The sequence below is a fragment of the Lissotriton helveticus genome, chromosome 5_1 (genome assembly GCF_964261635.1).
Source record: "Lissotriton helveticus chromosome 5_1, aLisHel1.1, whole genome shotgun sequence".
Taxonomy (NCBI): domain Eukaryota; kingdom Metazoa; phylum Chordata; class Amphibia; order Caudata; family Salamandridae; genus Lissotriton; species Lissotriton helveticus.
Window position 1 is genome coordinate 649,214,345 of NC_136065.1, and position 16,662 is coordinate 649,231,006.

The following is a 16,662-nucleotide window of genomic DNA, read 5'->3' on the forward strand; positions in this document are numbered from 1 at the left end:
TTGGTTAATATCATCTTTCAACATTGAGACCATCTCATATGCGGACGACACACAGCTGGTATTGGTCCTAGACAAAAATACTACTGGCTGAGGAAATCTCCTGCCAATTCCTCACAGCTGTTTTTCACTGGATGAAGACCATCCACCTGAGATGCAATTCTGAAAAAACCAGAAATAATGCCGTTAGGGAATAATTTCTGCCCCCGCCGATGGTGGCCAGCTGATACCCCTCCTCCCCCTAACACCATAACTGCCGTCAGAAACCTGGGGGTCAGATTTGACTCCACCCTGTCTTTTCATCAGCAATCGCTATCTGTAACAGGCACCTCCTTTCACTTACTCAAATCCCAAAAAAGGTCCTTGATCTACTTCCCATTACGACGAGGCAGACGGTTTCAACAGCTTTGATTACTTCTAGAATCGACTATTGCAACAGCCTTTATGCAGGAACTAATAAATAAGTCCTTCATAATCTTCAGATGGTTCAACATGCTGCAGCAAGCTTAGTACTTAAATGTCCTAGGAAATCCTCTGCATCTGCTGCCCTAAAAACTCTGCACTGGTTAAACGTCCACAAAAGAATACTGTTCAAACTCTTAATAATTACTTTCAGAACCTCCAGCCTTCAAACATATCTCTAAAGGAGACAAGTCCATTACAGTGTTAGGCACAAAGGTGTGGATCTGACTTCCTAGTAACCTCTGTTTCATTCAATCAAACCCTTTTTAGGAAGTTCTTAAAGACCTAGATTTTCACAGCCTCAGATACACTATGTAGAGCTCTGATCTAACCCCTTCAGTCCAGCTCTCAACTGTTGTTACTGTTGTTGTTATGCCCGCAACTCAATCAACTACAGTGCCATGATACTCTTCGGAGTGACTGCTGCGCTCTATAAATACTCTCTAACATAACAAGAGTGTTGCAGCGCAATCTGCCACTAAGTGGCGTTTCACCAACTCCATGGGCTTTCTCTCCCGGTATGATCGCGCCCACTGGGGCCAGATGAGGATCTTATCCCACATCTCCCAGAGCAGTACCACAAGTGAGATTATGAGTTTGGTATCAGAGTGGAAGATTATCTCCAATAACATCCTGTACGCTCTGGATGCCCCGGACACAGTTGCTTGCTGCATTAATTCCAGTCTTCATCTCCACACTCATGCATGGCTACATGTCTATGGGAATAAACCGGAGATACAGTAACACCTTGTGTTGGACGAGATGATCAAGAAGGACACTGATAAAGCTAAATCCCTGGGTGTCCTAGAGACTCCCACTCCCTGCGGCTCTTTCTGCTGCTCACAGTACTGTGACGCAGCCTAAACAGTTGCCACGCCAAGACTTCCACCACCTACACCAAACAACATCAGCAGACTCCTTCACAGGGTTATTACAGGGGAGGATATGTTGGGGCAAAGGTAGGGGCAAATGAGCCACTGCCCCCAAACCGTAACACGCTCCTCCTTTACCCTGATTATCCAACACCTGTCAGGGGCAGGGTGCAGGTTTTTCTGCCCCACTGGGAGGCAAGTTCACTTGACCGGTGGGTTCTAGACATCATTACGGGAAGTATTGTTTAGAACACACACAAATACGACCCCCCCCCCCTAAATATGCGTAAAGTGGAGTTGCACGCACCACTTGCCAAATGAGCCATAGAGCTGTTGCCGCCCCTGCAATGCAGCACTGTACTTACTTCCTGTAGTTTTTCATTCTCAAGAAAGAAAAGATAGCTTCCTCAGGCCCATACTCTACCTCCAGCCCCTTCCCAGTACATTCTGCCACATGGTGTCACAGTTCAGGATGTCATCCCTCTGTTGTTGCAAGGCGACTTTATGACCGCCCTCAACTTAAAAAATGCCTACTTCCATATTCTCATCCACCCTGCCCATCGAATGTTCCTGCAGTTTGTGATGAGTGGACAATATGATCAGTTCAAGACGATGCCTTTCGTGGTAGCAGCCCACAAGTGTCTAGCTGTGGTAACCGCTCACCTCAGGCGGTGTGGCATCCACTTCCTCCCTTACCTTGACGACAGGCTGATCAAGAGCACCATGCAGCAGCAATGTCTAGTGCGCTCACAGCAAGCTATAAACCTTCACTAGTTAGGCTTCATGTTAAATATAGCCAAATATCACCTTCAACCCCTCCCAGTACAACCCTTCCTCTGGGCTACTCTAGACTAAAGCAATGCATTTTTTAGGCACAATGGCATCCTGCATTGCAATAGTTCTTTTGTAAGGTTAACCATGTGTGCCTTACAGCAGCGCCTAGTGGCACTGTGGTCTCAGGCCAAGGGTCGGCATGAGTATCTAGTGTTGATTTGTGGCCATACACATCGCTCTGTAGTGATAGGACGCAAACCACCTGTTGCAGGGACGGCCCTTTCTACACCCAGTTTTGCAGGAGACCATCACCGTGGACTCCTCGCTCACCAGATGGGTAGCGCCTCTACAAGATCACACAATACAGGGCTTGTGGACGCCTGCACAGAAGGGCCTCCTCATCAACCACCTTGAACTGTTGGCTATTCAGCTTGCTCTTCGAGCATTCTTTCCACTCATTCACAACAAGGTCGTTTTAGTCCGAATGGACAAAACCACAGCTATATTTTATGTGCAATGCAAATGCAGGGTGCATACACTTGCTCCAGCTGTTTGCGCTAGCCCAGAGCACCTGGAGATGAGCAATACTTCACAGGGTGGAGTTCATGCAGTATATTCTGGGTCTGGACAACACCTAGGCCGACCTGCTCAGCAGCACGCATCAAGTCCTCGAGGGCAAACTCCACTCCCAAACTCTACTCATTTACTTCCAGCAGTGGGGGTTTTCTCACATAGATCTTTTTGCCACTGCTGAAAACGCAAAATGCCCAAACTTTGCCCCCAGGTTACCACATCTGCGGTCCGTGGGAAATGCACTATGGGTGAACTTGTCTGGGATATTTGCTTATACTTTTCCTCCTCTCCCACTCCTACAATTCGCCGTTCGCAAGCTGTGGCTGATATCCCTTACCCTCATCCTAGTAGCCCCAGCCTGGGTTTGCCAGCCTTGGTGCTGTACTCTGCTGGAACTCACTCTAGTTCCTCACGAGAAACTCTCCAATCAACCGGACCTTCTCGCACAGAACCACTGAACGACACACCAATCCTCAGCTGCTGAATCTTGTGATCTGGCTCCTGAGGTTTTAGAATTTGGTTATCTCAATCTGTCAGAGGATTGTGTGTCCATTCTTTGCTAAGCACTCAGGCCTACTACCAGGGCCCGCTATGCAGCCAAATGGAAACGTTTTGTGCACTATTGCCTTCCAAAACATGTTGGTCCGCTCACACCGCCTGTACAAGAATTCGTCTGTTACTTCCTTCACCAGTCAGGCCTTTCCTGCACCTCCATTTGGTTACATCTGGCTGCTGTGGCTGCTTACCTACAAAATAGACAACACCCTTCGCTCTTCAGAGTACCAGTAATTAAGTCCTTGATGGAAGGACTTAGGCGGGTTATTCCCTCCGGTGTGGAATCTGAACATTGTCCTGTCTAGGTTCCTGGGTCCGGCCTAGAGCCCCTTTACTCTTGCCCTCTTCAATTTATTCATGAAAGGTTGCCATCCTTGTAGCCATCACTTCCCTCAATCGTGTCTGTGGGGTACACACTCTCACCTTAGAGGAACCCTTCTTCTAGGTTCATTGAGATGGGGGGTGGGGAGTGGGGCAGGGTATCCTCAGAACAAACCCCAAATTCCTCCCCAAGGTGGCTTCTAGTTTTCACCTAAAACAAACAATTGAGCTGCCAGTTTTCTTTCCACACCCAGAGTCTGTAGTGCAACACGACTTGCATACCCTCGATGTCTAAAGTGTGTTGACGTGTTATCTATATAGAACAAAACCTTCTCCTACTCAAAGCCGTACAAGGGTTGTACTATTTCCAAAGCACGGATTGCTTGATTGCTTGTCTGGTGTATTCAGACTTGTTATGCTAAAGCTAAAAGGTCCTTATCCGTCCCTTCCAGACCCCATTCCACTCACATAAAAGGGTTTCTATGGTGTTCTTAGGGAACATACCACTAGCTGATATCTGTAAAGCAGCTACTTGGTCCACACTTCACTTAACTAAACATTACTGTGTGGATGTCCTGGCTAGAGAACAAGCTAGAGTTGGTAAGGCTGTCTTACGCACACTGTTTCAGTATTCTGCACCAACCTCAGGGTAAGGCTACAGCTATTTGGGAAGGACGACTGTGCAGTCTATCCACAGCATGTGTATCTACAGCTACACATACAATTGGATTGCATTTAGTGTTGTAGATTTACACGTGCCACCCTCCACCCCGGTCGCCTGGAGATGGTTGCAAATACTCTTAATTCATTCCTTCGCATGGTCATCTTTTCTGTATCTCTGTGCTCCATCTACATATTCGCCCTCTGCGGGGAAAAACAATCTAACTATGGAGCTGGTGCCCATGAGCTTTACCTACAATAGGTGGAGTCCCCTCACCTTGTGACTCAAAAAGACTTTTTCGAACAAAAACAAGTTCCGCATATCCAAGCCCAACAATAGATGGCAGGAGTATGTACAGCCAGTGAATCTGCAGGACTTCATGCCACGAACAGATGCTTACAGGGTAAGTAACATTTTCCATTTGGTTTGTTGCTTTCTGAACTATAGGACTTCGAACTGCTGCAGGTCTTAGTAAAGCAAAGTTACCATTGGACAGTCATGTGTGATCACTGTCTGATCCATTGTGTCCATAGGATGCTGATTCCCAGGGTGCAGGAGAACAAGGCAGACCAGTGCGACAAAATATGTTCAGGGGTTACAGACCACGATTCCGCAGGTATGCTCAGAAGTGATGAATCCTTCCATATAATTGTATGTGTGTATGTGTGTATATATAGCTATATCAAACATCAAGGAGTTGCCCCCTAGAAGAAGTGCACTCTTTGAAAGAACCTTTATTCCATAGGAGCCGCGTCGGTAAGTTGCACAACATGACATCACCTGACGCGCATCGGAAAAACATCCTTCAAAGGCTGCACGCAAGAAAATGTCCACAATTAACCACCAATAAATACCCTTTAAAACATCATAGTGCTCAAGTGAGTATAAAGCCAGTGCAAAGTTTTGTGGGCTTGGTAGTCTTTAGTAATGCCCTTGGGGGCCGCCATTCCATTATGTTTTAAAAAATGCTTTTTTATTTGTTGTGCAAATCTCACCCAAAGCAAGCTCCTTCACTCAGTCCTTCAAGCGACAAAATGCTGCCCCAGTAAACCAGCTGCAGCCCGCTGAGATTCCACAGTGGTGCTCTCCACGGCCGGCCCAGCCGTATTAATCAAACATCAAGGAGTTGCCACCAGACGAAGTGCACTTTTTTTAAAAGAACCTTTATTCCATAGGACCCGCTTCGGTAAGCTGCACAACATGGCATCGCCGGACGCGTTTCAGAAAAACGTCCTTCTTCAAAGGCTGCCCGAAAGAAAATGTCCACAATTAGCCACCAATAAATACCCTATAAAACATGCTAGTCCTCAAGTGAGTATAAAGCCAGTGCAAAGTTTTATGGGATTGGTAGTCTTTAGTAATGCCCATGTGGGCCCCTATTCTGGGATCTCAGCGAGCTGCAGCTGGCTTATTGGGGCAGCATTTTGTGGATTGAAGGGCTGAGTGAAGGAGCACGCTTTTGGGTGAGACTTGTACAACAAATAAAAAAGCACTTTTGAACACGTAATGGAATGGCGGCCCACATGTACATTACTAAAGACTGCCAATCCATAAGCTTGGCACTGGCTTTATACTCACTTGAGGACTATGATGTTTTAAAGGGTATTTATTGGTCACTAGTTGTGGAAATGTTCCTGTGTGCAGCCTTTGAAGAAGGAAGTTTTTCCGAAATGGGTCAGGCAATGCCATGTTGTGCAACTTACCGAAGCAGCTCCTATGGAATAAAGATTCTATCTAAGAGTGCACTTTGTCCTTGATGTTATATATATTATTAATTTATTGGGTTACATGCACGCCTTTTCATTGAAAAACTTTCTTGTTCTTAAACCTAAACACAGGGGCCCTCCTCGTCAAAGACCATCTAGAGAGGACATGAATGAAGAAGATAAGGAAAACCAGGGGGATGGGACTCAAAGTCAGCAAGCACCTCAACGTCGATATCGTCGCAATTTTAACTACAGGCGTAGACGGCCAGAAAACCCTAAACCACAAGATGGCAAAGAGACCAAGACAGCCGACTCTCCAGCTGAGAACACGTCTGCTCCCGAGGCCGAGCAGGGCGGTGCTGAGTAAATACCGGCTTACCATCTCGACCATCATCCGGGTATGTATTATTAATGCTGAGTTTCACATTCTAGGCTTTTCGGTATTTTATTACATGCAGACAGTGGTTGTGAAGCTGCCTCTGTTAACTTATCTAATAAGAGCAAGAGTGGTGAACAACTCTTTTAGCGTGTCGGGTTAGGATCACAAGTATGGACTTTTCCAACGTCATCCATCCCCATTAAGAAATCTCTATTTGTTAAGATTATCACCATAGAAAATCCTCAGCACCTTTAAAAAAAATGTAATTGGAATCAAAGAGGAAGAGACTTCTTAGAGAATTGTGTTGGTACCTATTTCAGTTTGGCAGACAACAAGCACCCATAGTGTCATGCATCTGGTCAGTTCCCTCAGTTCTATTTTCTGCTTTTCCAGAGAAAAGCCTATAGCAGCTGGATGCTCTCATTAAACTGAGTCAAATGTGGTGAATTAGAATGCACAAGCATTCTCAGTGTCTGTCCTGCCATTTTGATCAGAACATTACCTTAAAAGGGAGAGGGAATTATAGAATTGAAAGTTATCATGCTAAGCACCAGACCTAGTCGTGGCTCCTCTTCAGTTAAGCCATTTCTTGGGTCTGTGCTAAGTCTGCCAAGGGAGAAGAAACTCCACTCTGAGTTGAGACCAAATAATGTTTTACCATTAACTTTTAATTGTGCCAAGTCTACTTAAGCCCCCCCTTGGACCCCTGTGAAGTGGCTTGTTAGCCACACTGTTTGCAAACAATAGGCACTGACTGAAAATACTTTTGTTGCTGTCTGGAACATTGTCACCAAGCCAGCAGACTCTAAGAAGTGAATCTTTGTTGAGATGGTTCTTACTTGTTGAACTATTCATCACTCTATATTGTTACCTCTATTCTACCTCCCTTTTAACAGGCACTAAGCACACTAGCTGCATGATCTACTGTATAAGAATCTGAAAATCAGATGTAACATTTCTTACATAAAGCTTTGGTATCAACATGCCCATTATTCTTTCTAGTGTATAACTTGAGAACTCATTCCGCTGCAGGCAAAGTTGCCTTTAGATCCTTGTTTGATAATGTCCCTGGTGTTTTTTGTTACTGTGCCACATGGAATAAGCTTTTCTGTAAGCATACATTAATGTATTCTGATGCCAGAACAGGAAATCAATGAATCAGGGGGTTTGAAGCGCACTACTTCTCCGTGAGGGTCTCAATGCACTGGGGGGAGGGCGGTTCAGCTCAGGTTCAGTCGAAGAGACAGGTCTTGAGGCACTTCCTGAAGGTGTGCAGAGTAGGGGAGCATCTGATGTTGACTGGGAGATTGTTCCAGGCTTTGGCTGCGATGTAGGAGAAGGCTCTACCACCCGCTCTGGTTCTGCGGATGCGTGGGGTTTCTACCATGGTGAGGTGGGCGGAGCGGAGGTTCCTTTTGGGTACGTGGAAGGAGACTCTTTCGTTGAGGTATTTGGGTCCGATTTTGTGGAGGGATTTGTAGGCGTGGGTGAGTAGCTTGAAGGTTAGTCTCTTCTCGACGGGGAGCCAGTGGGGGTCTCGCAGGTGTTGGGTGATGTGTTCATGTCGTGGGATGCCGAGGACTAGTCTGGCCGCGGTGTTCTCGATGGTCTGGAATTTGTGTAGCAGGGATTTGTTGATTCCAGCGTAGAGGGCGTGTTCGTAGTCCAGTCTGCTTGTCATGAGTGCGTGGGTGACGGTCTTTCTGGCTTTGGGGGGAACCACTTGAAGGTCTTGCGGAGGGTGCTTGTCACGGTTCGCGGCGTTTTCCGCGGCCGGCCATTCCCCGCATTACACACATAGAAGCCGGGATACTCACTTCCGGCCGGAAGTAGAGTTCCCGGTCTAGTCCCGGGCAGCGACCTGGGAGCACAGAAGCACTTCCGGGGGAAACGCTTAAACATTGCGTTTCCCGCCGGCTCGGTGCTTCGGATTCCTTGCTGGGATCCCGCTGCTGAGACCTGCCTACGCAGTCCTGGGACGAGCCACGTTGGAGCGCTGTTCGGCTGTCACGTCAGCCACACTTGGGAGCGTTTCCTTTCACTCGTCTATTTTCGAGGAGGCAACCCGCGCTGGAGCGCAACCCTGCCTCACGTCTGCGCCACTCAGAGGCGCTTGTTCATTGCTTCTCCTGGGGGTTCCAGGAATGTGCCCGTTTATTGTTTTCCTTAACCCTTGATGCGCAGGAGCGCCTTGAGGGTGTTTAGTGGACCAGTAGCCACGTTTTGGGGTTTGTACTTCACATTCCCACCGCGCAGGAGCGCCAAAGGGAAACAACTCAGCCCACAGACTATAAGTTCCTTATCAGGGTTACCACAGGTGGAGTGACTGCTGACCATTTACTGCTACACGCGCAGGAGCGCTTTCTTTTTGTTTTAGCTTGGGTGAAACGCGCAGGAGCGCTTCTTTTAGTTTGGACTTGGCTGTAACGCGCAGGAGCGCCTTACCGTCGCTATTCACATCCGGAGCTGTTCTCATCTGGGGATCTTTCTTCCCGGAAGCATTGGTGAGTCCTCAGAGGGTGACAAGGTCTGTGTGTGTATGTGGGGGGTGGTTCCTTTTCGGGTCTGACTCAGTTTCTGATCTATCTTCTTTGGTTTCCAGTTGACACCCGGACGCCCCGCCAGCTCCACGCTATCCTCTAACCCTACACCCTGGCTCCCATCCCTGCGTCCATCTCATCCCTGCTGGGTATTGCCTTCCACGAGGGTCAGGTGGGTACAGGGACGGGTGCTCTTGTCTCTGTGGAATTGCGTCACAAGCAAAGGTAAGACTTGTGGGGTATCTGACAGAATCCGAAGCCCACGGTAACTATTCCGCCCAGACGATATGGGCGACCCGGAGGTCACTCTGCAAGACATCGCAGTCATGCTGGCTGCCATGCAGACAGAGAACCTTGCTTTACGCCATGACATAACGGCCCTACAGGGTCAAATGGCAGCTGGGGTCACGAGTCCTTGGGGTACTACTTCCAGCCCTAGAGTCAGACAAGGCGGCCTGTTGAGACAACCAACGTTCACCTTTGGGGGGCCCTCCGCCGCCACCAACCAAGACACAGCCATCCAGGTCGTCACTCCCCATCCTGTGCAGTTGGCACCACCAGAACGCTTCTATGGTGATAGCACTAAGTACGGAATATTCATTCATCAATGTCAACTGCATTTCATGGCTAGGATCGCTGCCTTTCCGGATGATGCTTCCAAGGTCGCCTACATACTATCTTACATGGGCGGGGATGCCGCTGAGTGGTCCATTTCCTTGGTAGAGAACGACGATCCCATGCTTAACCACCTGCCAACGTTTAAGGAAGCCATGCGGCGTATGTTCGCTCGCCATACCTTCGTGCAGGCCGCAGACAACGAGTTGCTCAGCCTCAAACAAGGTAACCAGGACTTGCTCCATTACATCACCATGTTCAACAGACTTGTCATCGAGGCCCACTGGCCAGAGGATAAGAAGGTATCTGTGTTCTATCGGGGGTTACGGGATGACCTGAAGGACCTTATCTCGCAGTATCCCGATTCGCCCGAAGCTATCGGCCCTTTCATCGACATGGTTGTGAAAATGAACTTCCGTCTACAAGAAAGAAAGACCGACAGGGGAAAAGGCAAAGACAACCGTCTCTTGCCCATTGGGGACAAGGGCGTCGAGAAAGCCAAAGAGGACTCCACTCCCCAGGGAGAAGCTTCCGAGCCCATGCAGATCGGAGGCATAAGGGAACCCTTGTCCCATGTGCACCACGCTCCTGTTCTGGTTCGTGCTTTCCATCTGAGTCATCCCATGAGCCCTCGCCCTGTCTCTCTTTTCTGATTTCCGGGGGTGTGGGTTCTGTTCTAGGGGGGGGGTGCTGTCACGGTTCGCGGCGTTTGGCGCGGCCGGCCATTCCCCGCATTACACACATAGAAGCCGGGATACTCACTTCCGGCCGGAAGTTGAGTTCCCGGTCTAGTCCCGGGCAGCGACCTGGGAGCACAGAAGCACTTCCGGGGGAAACGCTTAAACAGCGCGTTTCCTGCCGGCTCGGTGCTTCGGATTCCTTGCTGGGATCCCGCTGCTGAGACCTGCCTACTGGGACGAGCCACGTTGGAGCGCTGTTCGGCTGTCACGTCAGCCACACTTGGGAGCGTTTCCTTTCACTCGTCTATTTTCGAGGAGGCAACCCGCGCTGGAGCGCAACCCTGCCTCACGTCTGCGCCACTCAGAGGCGCTTGTTCATTCCTTCTCCTGGGGGTTCCAGGAATGTGCCCGTTTATTGTTTTCCTTAACCCTTGATGCGCAGGAGCGCCTTGAGGGTGTTTAGTGGACCAGTAGCCACGTTTTGGGGTTTGTACTTCAGATTCCCACCGCGCAGGAGCGCCAAAGGGAAACAACTCAGCCCACAGACTATAAGTTCCTTATCAGGGTTACCACAGGTGGAGTGACTGCTGACCATTTACTGCTACACGCGCAGGAGCGCTTTCTTTTTGTTTTAGCTTGGGTGAAACGCGCAGGAGCGCTTCTTTTAGTTTGGACTTGGCTGTAACGCGCAGGAGCGCCTTACCGTCGCTATTCACATCCGGAGCTGTTCTCATCTGGGGATCTTTCTTCCCGGAAGCATTGGTGAGTCCTCAGAGGGTGACAAGGTCTGTGTGTGTATGTGGGGGGTGGTTCCTTTTCGGGTCTGACTCAGTTTCTGATTTATCTTCTTTGGTTTCCAGTTGACACCCGGACGCCCGCCAGCTCCACGCTATCCTCCAACCCTACACCCTGGCTCCCATCCCTGCGTCCATCTCATCCCTGCTGGGTATTGCCTTCCACGAGGGTCTGGTGGGTACAGGGACGGGTGCTCTTGTCTCTGCGGAATTGCGTCACAAGCAAAGGTAAGACTTGTGGGGCATCTGACAGTGCTGAAGCAGGTGGAGGGGACGGCGTTGATCGGTCGGGTCAAGGTGAGGGAGGAGTAGAGTATGATGCCGAGGTTACGGGCGTGATCCGTGGGGGTGCTGAGGGCAGGGGGCCACCAGGAGTTGTCCCATGCCGAAGGAGAGGGTCCAAGAACTAGGACTTTTGTCTTCTCAGAGTTGAGTTTCAGACAGCTGCTGCTCCTCCAAGCTGCGACGTCTTTCATTCCTTCTTGAAAGCGGAGTCTGGTGGTTTCGGGGTCCTTCGTGAGGGAGAGGATGAGCTGGGTGTCGTCGGCATAGGATACCATGCTGAGTCCATGCTGTCTGACAATGGCGGCAAAGAGGGCCATGTAGATGTTGAAGAGTGTGGGACTGAGCCCTAAAACAAAATCTGCTTTTTAGTGCCTGGCTTCTCCTCTCATTTCTCCAGAGTGTTCTCCTCGCTAGTTCATCGTAATGGCTAGGAATGATTGAGGCTCATATCATGGTGAATGAAATAAGACCCCTTCTATTTATTGTTCTTTCTGGTACCAAATGATGATATAATCATATTAGAGTGTACGCTGAGATGGTTTGTTTAGCAGAATAAGAAACCCCCAACTACCTTGGTGGTAGTGGATTAGACCTAAGACCAGAAGAGAATGTCCTCTTCTAAATGTTCAGTGGTATTACTGGGCTGCTACCTTGATGAGAAATTGGATTGTTATTACCCTTTACGTACATTAGATTATATAGCACATCAGGCTATGTTGAATCTTAGAAAAACTAAACCGATACATTTAAGATTTTCCTGCGCTCTATGTTTAAAAAAAAGTTTGTCTAAAAAAAATGTTATGATGGGAGGTTGCTAAATATTTTAGTTTCCTTAAGGAAGTAGTGGAATCTCTGCTGTAGAAACAATAACGTTTCACTCACCTGTAGGAAATTAGTATAATTCTATGCATGTTACATGGAAAATGCAAAAACCCATGCAATCTTCCTGGGAAAACATGTCCACTTCCCTTGGTTTCCCTTCAATTTTATTGCTTAAAACAATATTTATTTGCGGTTGAATTAAACCAGTAGTTAGAAGTGCTCCAATTTATAATATAGTACCTACTTTGCTTAATCTCATATTTCATACTTGTATTGTTTTTTCATAATTGCAGTTATTGAAGGGTCGAGCTTAATTTCAAATTCGGAGGGGTTTATGGGTATCGAGGTTTAGACCTACAGACCTATGATACTTTCACTCCATTTCGCTCAGGAACAGCTCAAAAAGATCTTTAATATGTTGGGGTGCACGATTATATTACACCCCAGGCGATGTCAGAGTCCTTAGTTAAATACGGAGTTTAGAATCCAATGCTTTTGTGAGTTTCTTGATCCTTAGGGAGTCAAATAGTGTAATAATAAACAATTTTTGCACTTGCTATGGTAACCACCCACAATGGTCGTTTTTTAAAATTCAGTTACAGCAGATGGATGTTCTTTTCTTTTATCAAAAATACATTATTTTTTGTCAGATAAAACCTATTCTTGTAAAGAAATTTTTAATGAAGGTATTTTGGGGTAAATCGTGCTTTTCTTCAAGGTTCCACCCCCGCACCCCCAATTTACGTTTTTGTGCATTCTAAAGTAAAATCGAACATACATTCATAAAGAAATGTTCTACTTTTATATTAAGTTCACCAAATCTTAATTTCTAGTCACAATTCATTGCTCTGTTCGGTTGCTCTTACTTGAAAATCAGTTTACCAAACACTAAAAAGTCTCCTGTTAAGAAAATATAAACATCACTGTTCAAATTGTCTACATGACAAGTTTGTTTACATAAATGTTTAATTTGACAGATAACCACACAGGGCAATACTACTATCCTCTTCTACAGTTTTTTTTGTATTTAGGCCAATTCTAGTTGACAGTATGAGCAGAGTCTAATATTAGGAAATCTTTGTTTAACATTGAGGACTACTGTAAACAGATTACAAAAAACAGATTAGTACAGAAAAGAGATATAGAGGAGTATGGAAAATATATTTATACGTCAGCCAAAAAAGATAGTACCAGCACCAAGGAATGGTAGACAAAGTTTAAAGAAAGTTACGTGAAGGGTTTGTGTGGGACGTTGGCTGAATATCCAGGACTAGCAATCCTAGACTGAAAAATAAAGCAGGATATCAGATACAAATGGAAATAATAATGACTTCATAACTGCATCAGAAGATTACGTTTAACCAGCAATGTTTTTTCATTCTAGTCTCTCTCATACTGTACTAGTTTGGAACAAATGTAATATAGGCAGGACTGAAAAAATGTAATCAAAAGATGAACTGTTTATATGTTTTGTTCACTGAGCCATAATGAGTGGCCTTACTCTTGCACCATCACCCTTTACCCTGCTTCCTGTCTGCTGGGCCCTTTGTTTACCTGTACATTACTAACAATCCGATGCCAGTTGCTGTTTTATCCATTTGTTGTGAGATTGGCTCAATTTCTGTGCATTGTTTGTTTTTGCTCTCTCCCCAGCTGGGACGCCCTTGGGTAGCCATCGCGCTATATAAATCCTCTTTCCATTCCATTCAATTAATTTGTGCTTTTATAATTGATTGGGTAAAATGCATTTGCATATTCTGTGGAAGGCTGTTTTGAAGCATTGTATATGTTGCCTGGGCTTCTTGGTGACTGCTCTTCACAAAGCTTGTATGGGGTCTTGTTTAGGCAATGTTTGAGTTCTTTTCATTTCTGTGAAGGAATACAGCCAAGGTGCCAAGATCAAGAATTATGTCATTGTCAAGTTAGGTATCTGAAAGAAACACAAAGTGATTCCTTACCTTAGAATTACCCCCAGGCGTCAGACTGGATCCGGAAAGTTTTCTTCAGCAGTACCCCTGCGTGTCGGAAGGTGGCGTCGTGCGGATCCACGTCCGTCGTGGTCACCGAGAAGACGTCGCAGCAGCTACTTAGACTCCGCCCTTGCGCGCTGACACCAGATCTTTCTTTTTCTGCGCCAGCAAGCGCAGCTCTGGAGAGAGTGGTACACCCAGTCATTTTTTGACTGAGTTTTTGAGGCTTTTTGTCTTTGTTATTGTTGAGTCGATCGACTCCTGGTGTCGTAGGGATGCCCGGTTTCAAGTCTTGCGGGGATTGTCGTCGGATGATGTCAGTGACGGACCCACACCCCGTGTGTCTCTACTGCCTGGAGCGTGACCACAGCCCCAAGTGGTGACCCGACTGCAGTGCCATGGCGCCGAAGACTTTGCGGGAGAGGTCCCGGAATTTGCTTGAGGTCCAGCAGTCGGCTCCGCGCCACTCAAGGGTCCCGGTCCCGTGGGAGGTTGAGGGACAGGTCGCGGAGCCATCACTATCGTTCTTCAGGATCGAAGTCTTCGCACTCGGGGTCAGGTAAGAGTAAGCACAAGAAGTCAAAGAAGCGTCATCGCTCGACAACTTCCCCTCGCCCGTCCCGGCTGAGGGTGCGGGTGGTGCCTCCCCCACGGCTCCGGCGGAGCCTATGGTGTCGCCGTCGGCTTATCCCCCCTTCCCAAGTCCTTCGGCGTCTCTGGCCCAGCGGCAGGAGTTTCTGTCTGCCATGGCCCGCCTCATTGGGCCGTTGGGTCCCGCGGGCGCGCCTTCGGGCCCGACTGAGGGCCCTTGCCCTTCACTGTCGGCAGCTCCAGCATCACTGTCCGATCCAGCCCCGGTGCCGCAGGGCCCCCAAGGATCCAGGCCTGGATCCCGGTTAACCTAGTTACACCTCCACCGGCACCACCTCCGACGTCACCCCCTGTTTCTGCCCTGACTTGGACACAGAGCCAGAACGGCATCGCTCGACGCCGATGGGGCCTTTCTACCCCTATGTCCAACCTCCTTATTTTCAGCCTGTACATCAGCCTTCGGAGGGGGAGGACTGGGAGAGGTCTGAGGACCCTCTCACAGCTGAGTGTGAGTATGACCCGGACTGGCCAGAGGAACTGGGGGATGCCAATGTTCTGGACACCTCCCCTGACCTTGGCATGCTCACTCATCCTACTGTGGCTACGGAGGAAGGTGCAAGTTATGCAGTGGTGTTGCATAGGCCCTCAACCTCCCAACTCCCAAAGGTGGCCGTCAGGACTAACCTCCTGACAGAAGTGCTTCAGCCGGCGGCTACATCTGTGGAGCCACTGCTGCCCTTTAATTTGGCTCTTTCTGACGTTTCTTTGGGCACCTGGTCCAGGCCCAACACACGGGTTCCTGTAGATAGGAACGTGGCTCATCGCCTGGCCCCGGGTGACCCCATTTTCCTTCTCCCAACACCCCACCCCTGAGAGCTTGGTTGTCCAAGCCTCGACATCCCAGAGTACCTTCCTTACCGCACCCAGGACAGGGAATCCAAGAGACTGGAACAATTTGGGAAGAAGATTTTTTCTTCCGCCAGTTCAGGGCTGCGGTCTGTGAGCACTGCATGCCTCTTGGGCTGTTCTTCCCATTCTGTGTGGGATACAGTTGCGCAAGTGCTGCTTCAGTGTCTGGGGGAGGCGCAGACAGTGCTCTTTAAGGCTATTGCTGAGCGAAGAGATGCTGCCAAGTTCACAATACGATGTGGCCTTGACACTGCCGACTCGCTGGGCAGGGCAATTTCCATGACGGTGGCGCTCCGCTGCCACGCCTGGCTGAGGACTACTGGCTTCTTGGGGTATGTCCAGACACCCTGATGGGCATGCCCTTTGATGGCATTCGCCTTTTTGGCAACAAGTCATATAGTGCGTTGGAGCGTTTTAAGGACTTGCGGGCTACGGCCAAGTCCTTGGGCCTTTCGGCTACTCGCCCTCCTCCACCTTCTGCTGTTCACTCCTTTCGTGGCCACAGAAGGGGCGCCCAAACACATTTGCTTCAGAGCCACATGCCCCAGCAGCGGCAGTCCCAGCGCAGACGTGGGACCCGCAGAGGTGGGTCAGGGGGCCAGCGGGTGGGTCAGTCCTCTTCACCGCGGCCACCACTGCCCCAAAACCTTCATAGTCCGGTCTTACAGGCCCATCAAACGCCAGAGGGCGTCCGGATTCCCCATCACCTCCCCCACTGGCGCAACATCACTTCGGACAGATGGGTTTAACAAATAGTCCGAAGGGGCTACTCCCTCCCTTCGAGACTACCCATCCAGCCATGCCCCCCCAGTACCACCGCATGTCGGGGGATCACTAGGCACTTCTTCAACAGGAAGTCGCGGCCCTCTTGGCCAAGGGGGCCATCATGCGCATTCCTGCACCAGAAGTAGGACGGGGTTGTTATTTCCACTACTTTCTGTTGCCCAAGAAGGACAAGGGCCTGCGTCCTATCTTGGACCTCAGGGACATCAGTCGCTTCCTCTGGTAGGAGAAGTTCAAGATGCTAACTCTGGCTCAGGTCTTGTTTGCTCTCGACGCTGGAGACTGGATGGCACCGTTGGACTTGTAGACGCATATTTCCACATTCCCGTCCTGACGGCCCACCGGCGTTACCTACGGTTCACGTAGGCCATGA

The 16,662-nt window shown here is 48.8% G+C and overlaps 1 protein-coding gene across 1 annotated transcript in view; it reads left to right on the forward strand.

The window, feature by feature from the left end:
• The window catches only part of YBX1 (Y-box binding protein 1), a 107,724-nt gene that overhangs the window by 70,025 nt on the left and 21,037 nt on the right, over nucleotides 1–16,662 (forward strand). The window contains exons 6-7 of the mRNA XM_078643043.1: nucleotides 4,749–4,831; nucleotides 6,054–6,319. Of these exons, the coding sequence (XP_078499169.1) occupies nucleotides 4,749–4,831; nucleotides 6,054–6,288 (318 nt within the window). The 3' untranslated portion in view covers nucleotides 6,289–6,319. The remainder of the gene's footprint in view (nucleotides 1–4,748; nucleotides 4,832–6,053; nucleotides 6,320–16,662) is intronic.